General features: G+C 36.7%; 1 protein-coding gene across 30 annotated transcripts in view; it reads left to right on the top strand.

The window, feature by feature from the left end:
• The window catches only part of DLG2 (discs large MAGUK scaffold protein 2), a 1,975,849-nt gene that overhangs the window by 1,523,368 nt on the left and 437,692 nt on the right, over positions 1–14,789 (top strand). For 24 of the 30 annotated variants that reach the window (XM_072794850.1, XM_072794842.1, XM_072794851.1 and 21 more), the window contains one exon: positions 13,206–13,361. The exons of the other annotated variants lie outside the window; for them this stretch is intronic. In XM_072794850.1, the coding sequence (XP_072650951.1) occupies positions 13,206–13,361 (156 nt within the window). The remainder of the gene's footprint in view (positions 1–13,205; positions 13,362–14,789) is intronic. 30 annotated transcript variants of the gene reach the window in all.

Here is a 14,789-nt window from a genome sequence, read left to right as displayed (position 1 = left end):
TAAGTGCCGTTCAAGCATCATTTCACTTAATACTCAGAAGGCCTTAAGAGGTAGGCACTGTTCTTGCAACAGGAGGATAAACTGAGGCTTTGAGGTAAACTAGTTGTCCATGATCACATGCCTTATTAAAGTAATGGGGCTGGAACTTGAATCCAATCAGACTCACAGCTTGCTTTCTTTGTTCTATTCTCTACTGCCTTGAAAATAGAGGCTATAATTGCTAGGATGACCAAGAACATAGTTAGACCCTTGAGGGAAAATATATGCTAGAAAAAAGAATTTTTTAAAAAATGACAAAATAATGATTACACATCCAGGCTTTGCAGCCAGACAAGCTAGGTTCAGAGTCCCCTCCACCCCACCCCAACCAAGTCAGCTATGTGAGGAGAGACAAGGTATTGCTAAACCTTGCAGATAATACTATTATATACATTTTAGGATTCATGGGAGAATTACAGGATGTAGAATATATAAAGCATATGTAACACAGGGCCACCCCCCTAGTAAGTTCCCAAGATATACGTAAGTAGTTGTTATTTTTATCATTTAAAATACATCAGAGTACAAAACCAAGTGGCAGACATTAAGAATATACTGTATGGAAGTTTAGAAAGGAGAAAAATTGGGAGGCCGGGTGGGTCAGTGGTTGAGTGTCCACCTTTAGCTCAGGGCATGATCCTGGAGTCCTGGGATCAAGTTCCACAGCAGGCTCTCCACAGGGAGCCTGCTTCTCCCTCTGCCTGTGTCTCTGCCTCTCTTTCTGTGTCTCTCATGAATAAATAAATAGAATCTTAAAAAAAAAAAAAGATTCTACAAGTATATTTCAGAAGGTTTTGTGGAGAAAATAGGAGTGAGACCCTTCTTAGGAACTAGGAGTAACTGATGCATTTACATATACAAATATAGGGTTGGAACAAAGGATCAATATGTATAAATTTTGAAGTAATGTGAAGCATCAGCTCAAGGGAATTTAGGACCTCAGTTTATGTCTTATTCTAAAATCCCAGAAGTGCTTCTTAGTGGGTAGTCCTCTCCAAAAAGAGCAAGGCAGTGCTATAGTTATCTCTTGTTCTTACGGATGTCTTAACCTTTCTCCCTGGCCATAAGGCAATCTTTATAACCTGCTTGCAATAACAGGCCCAGAAGAGTAAATGGTATAACAGCTGCATGAAATAGAGGAAAATGGACCATTGAAAAGCGATGGGAAAAAAATCCATCTAAGTGATTTGATTAAAGCTACCTCATCATTCCTGTTGATAAGTATAGAATTACATTCGAACATTAATCTTTCTTCCTAGGAGCTACTGTTATACTCAAGCTGAGCTTTCTTTCAGTTAAAGGTGTAAAAAATTTTCTCCCCTACAGACTCTGTATTAATAATGTAAAATTGGCGTACAGAAGTATATAGTAGAATTAACATTTTGCATTCTATTTTAGAAGATATGATTTGGCTAAACATACTCAGAAATTTTTATGTAGGTATGAATTTTAAAACTCAAGATCTTATCAGATCCAGAAACTTTTGACTTAGATGTTACAGATATAAATAATCTTGGAGACTCTGAGGAAAGAAAATGATTATTGTAGAGGTAAATGTTTTGTTTCATAAGATTATGTTTTAATATCATGGTAAATAGAAAGAAACCCTAGGAAGATATTTAAGCTTTGGACCTTCTTTTGGGGACCTTTGTGATGTTCCCCATATTTTTCTATCATCCAAACTTTTCTCTTTTGTTTTCAAATTTGTATCCAAAAGAAATGGCCCTGCTTTCTTTCTCTATACCATTTTTGAATAGTACTGGTCAGAAATATGGATTAATTACCCATCAGGCCAAATCTAAAAATACCAGTGGAATGCCCAGCTAACCTCAGACCACAGTGCCCTGCCTTCATCTCTGCTGGAAGGGCTAAATCAAAAGAGTCAGGTGGCTTATACCCCAGCAAATGAACAGGGCGTGTACTTGACCCAAAGGATACCAATCCAGAGGCTAGCCAGTGCCCAGCAATGTGGTTTAGTCAGAAAAGTGAACTGGGTCTATTGAATTCTCTCAGGAATTTTTAATTAAAAGACAGCTCAAATGAACACCTGTCAGTGAAAAATGAAGCTGATAGGTAATAAAAGGCGATAAAAAGGAGACCAGAGGATCTATCATGAGTCATGTACAATTTGGTGTTATTAGAGCAGCAGGAACAATATGGTAGAGACTATCACATTTATAACATGAACAGTTAAAGAAGGTCACGGCTAGAGAGAGGAGAAGGAAGTAGCACAAAGAGAAAAGGTATCATCGTGTTGATGAGGAAGCTCTAGAGTTGATACAGCTCACTATATCCCACTCTACCGGATTTCCACCAGTTCAGCTTCTCTGAATTCCCATGCACATATGTCCTGTCACCTGCACTAGCTCAAACAAGTCTCTGCTCCTTGCCATCGAATTTCCTTACAAACAACATTTTGCTCAATTAGCAAAGGGAACATTTTATCTTACTACTGTATATAAATAGTACCTCTCTGTGGGCCTGATACAGGGTAGGTTTTAGGTAAATATATATAAAATAAATGAATGAATGTAAAAATAAACAGTAAAAATGATTGAACTTTTTTTGCATTTAGTAGGGGAGGGTACTAATCTCCATGCTGTCCATCACTGGCGGATTTTAGACTTGTACTCAACATCTGCCTACTTTTTCAAGTTGTCTCCTACTCAAGCCTTTTTAAACTTCCTGAATGGGATGTGCTTTTAGCTCTGTAACTTTGCATGTGCCATTTATTAACACTTCCCAGAAGGCTTTCCTTCACCCCACCCCAACCCTGCGTACAATCCTTACTCTCCACAGCATTTTCTTCCATGTCTTCTTAGTTTAGGCTCTTTAAGAGAATTACGTGTTTCCAACTCCCACTGTCCCCACATTTCCATTTACAATTTCCTACTACACTTTATTCAATATTATAAAATAAAGCATTTTTCTGTATTATTAGAAGTTTTTGTCAGTCTTAAGTTAATGGATAAATTTAAAAACATCATGTGGCTATATCTCATGTTTTTTACCTTTTGTCTCCTTTTTGTACATTCTGATTGTTTACTTTTGTTCTACGTTTCTCTTACAACAAACCACAAAGACTTTCTCTCTATGGAACCCTGTGTCCATATTTTTTATTTTCTTATTAGAATTGCATACTAGAGATAGAATTGCTAAACCGAAGGTTCAGGATTACTTCTAAAACTTCTGAAATATGTTGCCAGATTGCTGTCTTGAAATGTTGTAAGGGAGTTTAATACTCCATAGCACCAGCAGTATGAGTGTCTAGCTCACCATACCACAACTAAATTGTGATTTATCGATTTTAAAATCCTTCATTATTTTTAAACAGGCAAGGGAGGGGGGAGGCAGAGCATTTAATTTGCATTACTTTTATTCCTAGTGAGGTTAAACATTTATATTTGCATGTCTATTTGTCATTTATATTTTCTTTTTGTGATTGAATGCTATATACCTTTGTCTATTTTCTATTGAAAACTTGCAGTTTTTCTTACTGAGTGTAGGAGCATCTTTAAAATATTGATAAATGTATTTGAGAAGATGCTTTCCCCAAATTACTGCTTGTTTATGACTTTTTTTTATTTCAGTAGTTTTACATTTTTATGTAGTCAAATCTCTCATCTTTTATGTGACTTCTTCCATTTATTTTATGCTTAAAAATTTTCCAAGGCACCTCAATGGCTCAGTCAGTTAAGCATCTGATTCTTGATCTCAGCCCAGGTCTTGATCTCAGAGGGGTGTGAATTCAAGTCTCAGGTTGAATATACAAAATATATATAACAAATATGTAATAATATATGAATGTAAAATATATATATATATATTTCATCAGGATGCAGGATACCTACTTACCTACTTTTTTGGTAGATTTACATTTTATTCTATGAGTTCAATTAAAAAGAAAAAAACTTTAAAACTGGGTTCATATAAATAAAAGAATTTAAACACTGTGATAGGGCATATTAGACCTTGCTCAGATAATTCAAATCTCAAAAACCTTGGTCTAGCCATGACACTTGGGCTTGTACATCTCAGTCAGTATTTGTTTCAACATCTTTCAGAATGCCACAAAAATACTACTGTCACTGGACATGCTTACCCAATGCCAAAGTATGGTGATTCCTGTCCTCTTTGGAGTTATACTTATCATATAGACACTATTGTCAAGGTTATTGACTTTCAACTTCTAATTTTAAAAACACTGCATGAACCATTTATAACCCACAGTCATGAGAGCCTAATTTTGTGAAACCCAAACCATCTTTTGAAAAAATAAAGCAGCTTAATAATTGAAAACTTTCAAAATGACTTTAAATGAAGCTTGTTCTCTGCCATTTCTCTCCTCAATATCAGCAAACATAGTAAAATATAACTAAGAATGATGTTTATACAGAGAAAATCATGAATTGATCTCTTGAGTTTACAAGTATTATTTATAGATTATGGTATGTAGACTATTGCTAATAACAAATTACTTATGGCCCAACAATTTAATAGGACACTACAGCTGTGAGTCATACAGGAAAGCAAGTCATTATGAAGGTACCAGCACAAATTAGGAAGTCTGGGCTGGAGATGTTATCTTGTTAGAAACAATGAAAATAATTGAGACAAAGTGAGCATCAACCCCAAGGGCCTTGATAGAGGACCAATTACCTTTTCAATATCAGAAGAAAAAATGAAGCTTTAAAAGGCAACATTATGCATGCAGTGCCTTTGGTGACACTGAACACCACACACATTGTTACTTCTTTTGTTCTACTCTCTTGTAGAGAATCCACATGACATTTATGTGCTAATACATGAACTGCCTGTTAGGGGAGCAGCATTTTCAGAAGCTAGGCAGCCTTGTGACCCCAAGTGCCTGAAAGTAATAATCAAGATAAAAAGAGTGGGGTGCTGGCATGGCTCAATTGGTTAAGCATCCAGTTCTTGAATTCAGTTTGGGTCATGATCTCCGGATGGTGAGATCAAGCTCCACACTGGGAGTGGAGACCGCTTAAGATTCTTACTCTCCCTCCTCCTCTCCTCCTCTTACCCTAAAAAAGAAAAGTAAAACACAGAGTAAAATGATGGTTACCAAGAGATGGTGGGGGTGGATAGGATAAGAATGATTGTATTTAAGGGTACAAACTTGTAATGAGTAGTAAGTAAGTGGTAGAGATCTAAAGCTCAGGATAATGACTAGAGACAATAACATTATACTATAATTATGTAATGTGATAAATATCACTACATCAGCAATCATATCACAATATATAAATGTATCAAAGTAACACTATATACCTTGGACTTCTACACAATGTCACATGCCAATTTCTTAAAATATAAATATATATATACAAAAATAAATAATATATTAAAAATTATATAACTATATATATACATATATATATATATATAGTTATATATATAGTTGGCTGCTTTTTGGTAAACTCACAGTGTGTCCCATGCACTGAGCTAGGTGTTTTATGTTCCTCTCAGGCTGACATTACTAATCCCACTTTATTGATGAGAATGCAGAGGCTCAGGGAAGTTAAGAAACCATAGACCACACAGGGTAAAATTTAGAAGAGCCAGAGTCAAACCTAGCTCTGTTTCTTCCTACTCACCACACTGTTTTGTAATAGTTTACCTCTGCATATAATTTTACAGCTTAACAACTTTGTTGGTATGTAGAGAAGGCGTTTTATATCATTAAGTTAAGCTACATTTTAGAAAAGTAAGTATAATGCAAATAGGCATCTACTCAATGGTGGAAGTCCTCCCTTAAAATTAGAGAGATAAATGAGCCCTTACAAATCATCTAGACCAATTCATTCCCCACGTCTCTCTGTTATACTTTAAGTTCTGATAACACCTCCACCAAATGGCTAACAGTTTTCTGCTTAATGCTCAGTGTAAGAGAGGTCAGCCTCTTTAATCCTTCTCATTAAAATGTCCAGTTTACCTGTTACACCACATAGTTCACAACCTGGTCCTATATTCTTTTATCCTCTAATTACTTTGAGGCTCCCCAGAATTCTGCCCTTAAGACCTCTTAGCCCAGACCTAGAATTCAATCCTTTTCTGCTTGCTTCTCCAAATCCTTGGCCTCAAAGCAGTGCATTATGTATAAAGAGGAACATGAGGCACCCTTGTAAGATTAAAAAACAAAAACAAAACCTTTTCCTCCAAACTATGCCAAGCAGTGTGCCAGATGCTTAGACACTCAAGCATTTGGCATCCCAGCTGCCTTTCATTTATGTAGTTTGGTCCTATTTCCTGCATAGGGCTGGATGCTACCTTTAGAGCACCGAGGGAAGGCCACAGCAGGATGAGCGTTGGAAAATCTGAGCAATTTACAGACTCATCCATATCATTCCATGTGACAGATTAATGGTCAAAAGCATACAAATATATAATTCAAATTCTTCCTATGATGATTTTAGACTCTTCCTTTTAATTCTAGCTCAGGAAGAGAGAATAAAAACTACCAGTCCCCTTTCCCCTCACAGCTTTGTTTCTTTCTTATGACTGTATTTCACTCATACATTCTTGCATTCGGGAAAGCAATATAGAAACAATGATAAATGAGATTTGGGCCTGATCCTCTGAGAGCTAATAGAGAAGGAAGGAGGCTTGTGCCCCAAATATGACAGTATAATGAGGTGAGGGCCCTGCCTGATTTGGCCTTTGGGCTTTGAAAGCAGTCCTTTTGACGGAAACTGGAAACTCAGTAGAGTGTGAGTCACTCTTACTGTTACCTCTAAGAGAAGGAAGTCCTATCCATTTGACCGGTCTTCAGGCACCACACAGATGAGTATTCACAATGGCTGTCATGTCATCACTGCATTAAACATTTACCGTCTCTGGTACAGAGCTACAGAGCTAGGACTAGGGTGAGGCAAGGGAAGTACCATGTCAGGCACAAAATTTAATTGGGCACTAAAAAACTGTAATTAAGATAGTATTTTAATGCAACATTTTAGAAAACAAAATTAATGTGAAAGAATCCATAATAAATAAGAGAGGATGAGTTAGGTATTGGTCTCAGGTACAGTGGAATCACATAGGGGTCCAAGGTTTTATCTTTTGCCTTTGAGTGGCATAGGACAGTAAAAACACACAGCCTATTTTATTTTCACTCTTTTGATTGCAAGCAAGAGATCTGACCAGGAATCTTCACAGATTCCTCCAGTGAAGGAATGCGATGGGAGGTAATAGTTAATTTTCTTTATATATTTAATGTCATATGGGAGCCAGCAGAGAAATCCAATGGCATGAACCCTACTAAGTCCCTTAAAGAGTGAACACAGACTGTTTTCTAGATTCAAGGAACCTCTTGACACTTTAGCATCAAAATTCAGGAAGCTTCACTGTGGTTCACTGTAATTAGTGGACACAGCTACAGCTATCCTCTACATGTCTGCATCTTTCACTCATGCTACCAGCTGATAATTTCTTTTTCTGCTGTTTTATTAACATTCAGTAGCAAAATCCAATTGGCCTAAGCTTCTTCTTTTTTTTTGCTCTCCCCAGCCCTACCCTACAGGTCATGGTTGCAGAATCAGATTCCCAATCCTAATCAAGGCAGATTTGGCTGAGTAGGGGACTGAACTGGGTTGGAGTCAGTGGGAGAAAGGGGAAGAGGCAGTTGCAGACAGGGTCATTTTCCTTAGGAGAGGGTTTGATGAAGCACCTCCCTCTGCACTATCATTGTGGATTAGCAATTGAAAATGCCAAGGAAGCTGAACAAATAGCAAGTGCTAATGGAGTTCAGAGAAGAGAGGTCACCAAGGGCCAGGGTGTGCTAATTATATGCTATAAGAGCCTGCAATTATAAACCCATAGATATGCAAATAAATGCTGATGGATGAACACTAGAGACTACTAAGCCATTTATCTATGGCCCCTGATAAGTGGACAGCAAAACAAATGATTTGTTTATAAGTTCACTAATCTCTCTAACTACTTTTCCCCCTTTCTGAAGAGAGACAGGAGGTACCTCAGATTGGATTTCCATATTCATTACCTCCTGACCTAGGCGACTCCGGAGGTTTATAATAGGATAAACAAGCTCTTTCATTTTGACTGGCTGATTCACACTGCCTAAAGTCATTTCCTCATGGCACTTCCTTACTGAATAAATGTGAACTGATGGTGGCATCTGTTCCTGCCACCCAGATCCCAATGACAGCTCATAAATTGGCATTTCTTGTCTGTCTGGTGGAGAGGTCATGGAGAATATCACTGCAGAGAAATACTAAGAATGCTGACTCTTGGCATTACTACTTCTGGAACTCAGGCCTGAGAATTCTGTGCCCTGAGCCTGAGGGATGACCCTTACAGGAACTGTGGGCAGGTGTTGCGACAGCCAGGCTTGCAGATGCGCAAAATCTGTCCCTTGAGAGTTGGTGAACCATGCACAGCAAGTACTTAAAGCCAATAGTTCCTGACACCTTCGGGGTTTCTGTCTTGCCAGATAACCTATGAGAATTAATGATGGCCGAAAATTTCAAATGGAGCTAGAAGATTCAGAATAACTTAAGGCTTCCTTGCAAGAGCCAGAAATATTTTTCATTTTCCTCAATAGAGAATAATTTGTTAAAAATCCATGTATTCAAAGAAACAGTTCTCAAGTACCTACTCTATGCCATTTCCTATGCTCAAACTGCAGCCTGTTGTAGTACTTACTGGATATTGTACTGTGGCCTATATTGTAGATAATACACGATAGAATTCTAGGACCATAATGAATCTAGCAGGCAGAAATCTTAAAATATCAACTCCATTTTTATGCCACTTGAAAGGACATTCTCACTGATATTTTTAATTTAGTTGTTTGGTTGCAAGAGAACATGGTGAATATTGCAAGAAAGCTCTGTCAAGTTTGTCAAGTGTTTTGTCATGTTTTGGTATTTTTCAGCTATCCATCTTCTGAGATAGCAAATATTCTCACAATTAAACTAGATTTGAAATGTCCACTCAATAGTCAGTAACTGTACAAAATAACTGGTAAATAAATAAAGGATGAAAGACTAACAGTAGGTATAAATGGGCCTGAGTACCAATAGCTGTATCTCTGCTTTGATTAGACTTTGAATCATGAGTCATTAAGCCTAGGCAAAGAATCAATCCACCATGAAAACATTCTGAATGTGACTGTAGGCAAAGATATAAGATCCCTCTTCTAAAATTCAAGTTATCTAAGCCTGTCCTCAACACCAAATCTACTAAAATAAGTGAGTTATGAAATAATATTATGTCCATAAGATGATTCCAAAAGGATATAGGTAAAGGTCCTAAGAGTTCAACACTGGACAATGTGTAGGGCCTAATTTTTATTGTCTTGAATTTATTGTACTGTTCAGAGAGTGTTTTCCTCTTCATTTAGTTGAGTACAATCCAAGTAGGATTTTTTTTCTTAATATAAGTATTATCCAGGTTTCATTCTGATCATTTGTTTCAAAATATACTTTTACAGAGGTAAAAAGACTAGGAGGAAATTGGTAACATCATTTTCTTGGTCTGTCAAGTCAACAGCAGACAGAAAATTAAATCAGCCCTCCTAGGCAGAAAGCACAATGTTAACTGAAATGACATCACCATGAGAATATTTTATGACCTAAAAGAAGTCATCAATTCCCTTATTCTTATGCCCTGTGCTGGCAGTTTAAATTGGTTACCATTTTATATATATAATATTTTTTAATAAAGATGCAGTGAGTTCTCTAAATAGTCACAGGCTCTAAACAAGGCCAGAAAATAGCATTCTTTATTTTTTTTCTGTGTATACAAAAGGTGTCAGATGGACCTCTAAAATAATTAAATGTATTAGCCCCTTTTGGTAGGCCCTATCTATAGTTCTTTCTTTCTTTCTTTTTTTAAGATTTTATTTATTTATTTGAGAGAGAGAGTGCACAAGCAGAGGGAGAGGGAGAAGCAGGCTCCCAGCAGAGCAGAGAACCCGATGTAGGGCTCCATCCCAGGACCTCAGGATTATGACCTGAGCCGAATGAAGGCAGACGCTTAACTGCCTGAGCCTCCCAGGCACCTCTATAGTTTTTTCTTTGTATTAGAATATCAGTCTTACATTTTGCAGGAGTATATCCGTTAAGACTTATAATAAGTCTCATTTATAACAACAACAAAATATGACCTAGCATAAGCATATTTTATCTCAAAAGAAATCCAAAGGTAGGAAGTCCAGAAGTGACATAGTATCACTCCTTATCATCAATAACAGTAACCATTATGCTCCACTATCTGTATTGTTTATTTTTATTCTCAAGGTTGCTTCAGGTCCAAGGTGACCACTGAAGCTCCACCCCTTATCTCCAGGTTCCAGGTAAGCAAAGGGAGGAAATGGGAAGGAGCAAAATCACAGGGGTCCTAGGTAAGTCAGCTCCCTTTTAGGCGGCTATCAGAGGAGTCCCATAAAATCCTTCTGCTCCAATTACATTGGACTGAATATTTTCACTGGGTCACATCTACCTTCACGGGAGACTGAGACATAAAGTTTAACTACAGAAAAAGTGACTAGTGGAAAATTGGCTTTCTCTTAATAAGGGAGTAATGACGTTTGGGAGGCAATCCAGCCATCTCTGCTAAGGCAGCTAAATCATAAGCAGAAAATGTGGAAAATATTATCAGGTCTTCTTATGATAACCTATGCAGAAAAATTCCCATAGAGCTCATACATTCCTCTTCATATCTTATTTAATTGATAGTTATGTATCTCATTAATACAAAGCCCTATCCAAGATGAATTTTTGTTTGGATAACCACATTTTCATTTCAGACAAAACTGATCTCCCAAACCACTTTTCTTTATCAGACCAGCATCATGGGTCTTTCTGTCTCCAAAACCATAGGAAATACACATAAATCTTCATAAAGCTCAGTATATTAACAATTCAAAAACAGACTCCCCCCAAAATCAAAACAGCATTAAATCTGTTTTAAAAGATATATTTTATTTTTTTTAATTTATTTTTTATTGGTGTTCAATTTACCAACATACAGAATAACCCCCAGTGCCCGTCACCCATTCACTCCCACCCCCGCCCTCCTCCCCTTCTACCACCCCTAGTTCGTTTCCCAGAGTTCGCAGTCTTTACGTCCTGTCTCCCTTTCTGATATTTCCCACACATTTCTTCTCCCTTCCCTTATATTCCCTTTCACTATTATTTATATTCCCCAAATGAATGAGAACATATAATGTTTGTCCTTCTCCGACTGACTTACTTCACTCAGCTAAAAGATATATTTTAGTGTATAACTGAAAGCATCTTTCCTTTTACATCACACAGTGTGAATTACTTATAAAAACTGATAAAAACATTTCTTTTTTTTTATAAAAACATTTCTTTCTTTTTTTTGATAAAAACATTTCTTAAAAATGATCTTACAGCTGCCTTTTTTAAGGGCTGGTGTTTGTCATTATGAATTGTGTATACTCTATATAATGGATAAACAGAAATTGACAAACTCACTAGGTTTTTCTGAAAATGGAGCACTTGTCTGAACAAGAATATATGCTAGCTTCCATAAAGTGAGAAAAAAATGGCTCTTTCATTGAAGAACCTTTAAAATTATTCTTGTAGATGTTATTTTATTAGCCACTGAGATAGAACAAGCCAACTCCATTATAAAACACCTCATTTTACCACTGAGAGTTATTTGGATGACAAAATAAGTCTTTGGACTGTCCGTTCCTCAGCCCCTCTACTGTGTTGTAGAAAACAAACGAAATCAAGTCATCTCTTGCTATGTTAAGGAAGGTTTCGTGTTAGGGAAGAAACTAATTATCTAGATAGTGTTAAGCCATGACTGGCCCACAGTAATACTATAAATTAGGTAAAGTTTATTTTCACTGCTTTGCTTATCCTCTCTTCTCCCCTGCTCTGTTCAAGAAGCATTGACTGAGCAACTATAAGACATTAGGGACTACTTTGGGAGTTACAGAAACATGGACTGTGCCTTCACTGAGTTCACCATGGATACTTCTACTTTTGCTTAGGGATATGGCCACCACTTACTTCCCCTGATGTCTCATTGACCCAAAGGGTGCTCTCTCCCTCACTTGGGTCTGGCCTTGTGTCCACAGGCCTGTTTCCTGACCTGCTCCTTATCTTCCCACACAGACTATAGGAACTTCCAATTCCATTTGGATTTGGATCTTTCAATTCTTACCTTAAATGGAAGATATGGTAGCAATTTCAGGCTGTATGTTAAAATAGTGTGGTACAGAGTTGTGAGATGTTTCGTTTTTGTTTTTTTTAATAACCAAGGACTTTGCAGTACATGCATGTGTGGCAAAGGTTATAGCTGAAATTTATCTGATCTCACTATGCACATTTGTAGCAACTAAAAGATGCTGCTATTTTAGATAATGTTTTAGTATCTCCAGATTTATTCATTTAGAAGAAATTTTACTAAAGTGATTATCCTTCAGGTAGAAAACTCTCTGAAACTGTTAGTAGGGCAATTTATAAGTAAATATATAGAGGAGTCACTGAGATCATATAAGCATTAGACTTCTAGTTAAGGTCAACCCCGCCCCCTCAAATTACTACATAAATATGTGAAGTTTTATCAATTTATTCATTCATATATGAATATAAAATATTTATGGAATGTGGACTGACTCTAAGTGGTTAACAAAATAAATGTAGTTTCTGTCCTCCTAAAATTTACAGTGTAGTGGGAGTGATAATTATAAATTAAGCAAAACAAACAAGATTATTTCATGCTCAGAAAAAATATTAAAGTATGGACAGGGTACTGTGACAAATAACAAGATGTCTTGGCCAGTGGAGTCAGGAAGGTCTCTATAAAGTTTACATTAAAGAAGAAACTAAAGATGAAAATGGTGCCATGTCAGAGGAGCCCAAAGTTTGGCACTTCAGACTTCATTATCCAGAAAGGTATGGCATTTGTAAGTTGACTGTGACTCCATTGAGGTATCTGGCATCAGGATTTTCATCATGCCCAATTTCATCCAAAGTTCTAATTTCTAACCAAAGATACTGTTTCTTACAAAGACTTTTTCTCCAAGTCTAACAGCCTAAGGCATTGTTTGGGGTGTTTACTTTTGCATATGGTGAAATGCTGCTAGTAGCACAGTTGTTGGGTTTGTATGCTAACCGTGCGTCTCTCTCTTCCTCTTGTGTCACCAGGCCTCCGGAACCTGTTTACAGCACTGTGAACAAACTGTGTGATAAGCCTGCTTCTCCCAGGCACTATTCCCCTGTTGAGTGTGACAAAAGCTTCCTTCTCTCAGCTCCCTACCCCCACTACCACCTAGGCCTGCTCCCTGACTCTGAGATGACCAGGTACTGCATGCGCTTCCTCACTTCATCTTCTCGAATTGCATGTGCTTGAACAAGGATGAATGGGTAGAAGCCACCTCTGCTCACTTCTCTTGAACTTGACATCTTCCTCAGTGGAGAGATGTTCTGCTCGTTTAGTGCAATGGGAGAAATTAAGAACATTGCCCTTTTTTTGCCTAGTGTGATCACAGAGCACTCAAACATGATCACATGTTTTTCCAAATGTTCTTGGTTCCCATGCATTTTTAATAGGGTATTAATTATATTTTTCCAGAAGAATTAATTTTGGAATTTAATTAGCACTATTTCCCTCATATAGAAGGATGAAAGCATGTACTCAATACATTTTTGAATAATATTTAATAAGCACTTATTATGCTCCAGGCATAACATAGCCTGAGAATTCAGTACTATTATTGCCATTTAATATTTTAATGAAAATATTAAATTAACTCTATACTTAGTTCACTTATTTAGATATTAAACAGTTTGCCCCAAACTACAGAATTAACTGGTTCTATCTAATCACAAAGAATTTTAACCTTATGGTTATCACGGTAGGTGTTTACCATGTTCCCTTGATTTAGTTACTCCCATTTTATATAACAAAACAACGGTTCAAAGAAGTTAAGGCATTGTCCTTGGTATGATACTGCCAATAAATGCTGAGTTCAGATTTGGCTTAGAATGTTTTGAGTCTTTCCACAACTTTGTAAACAAATCATTCTAAGTCTGAAGGCTGGATATAATTCTAAAGTATATGTATGCTAAATAATAAAACCTCATCTTCACACAATAGCAAAAGTCACAGAGAGAGGAGAGTAATAAAGGAGAATCTAGTGTTCCTTAAGGTAGTTACAGGTAACTAAATCAGGAGATCTCAGTCATGATGTTCCTCCATATAATTAAGTGCTTATCTAGTTACGTTTTCGGATAGAATACCATCATATATTTTTATAATACTGATAAGATTGAGGAGATACAGATTTTAGAATGATTTGAAGTGTAAATGGATATATCAAGAGGGTCTCCTTAGAACATCATCTCTGTTTTTCTTTTATATTTCCAAAGGAAAAGCTAAAAGTCAATTATTGGCCTTTCTAGAGGAGTTAAATAACAAATTTTAATTATACATAATATTTCTAGAAATACATGAGAAAATGAATTTTTGGCCATGTAGTCAGCTGGGGCATTTTCACTAATTTGCAACAATTAAAGCCTAATAGCATTTTAGAATGCTTTATAAACATTCATTAAATCTTTGTGTATTTTTAACAAATCATGAAACTACCTCTTGATACAACAATTTTGAAGCTAAGAAGGCAAAGTTAGCATAACCAGAGGGAAGCAGAAGGTGCGCACACCTATAATAATGACTTCCTGGTATTTAGGCATCTATAATCAGCTGTGCAAAGTCAGCTAACACTTAGC

The sequence above is a fragment of the Canis lupus genome, chromosome 23, assembly GCF_048164855.1.
Source record: "Canis lupus baileyi chromosome 23, mCanLup2.hap1, whole genome shotgun sequence".
Classification (NCBI taxonomy): domain Eukaryota; kingdom Metazoa; phylum Chordata; class Mammalia; order Carnivora; family Canidae; genus Canis; species Canis lupus.
Note: the sequence above shows the minus strand (reverse complement) of the source record. Positions and strands in the feature narration are given on the sequence as shown.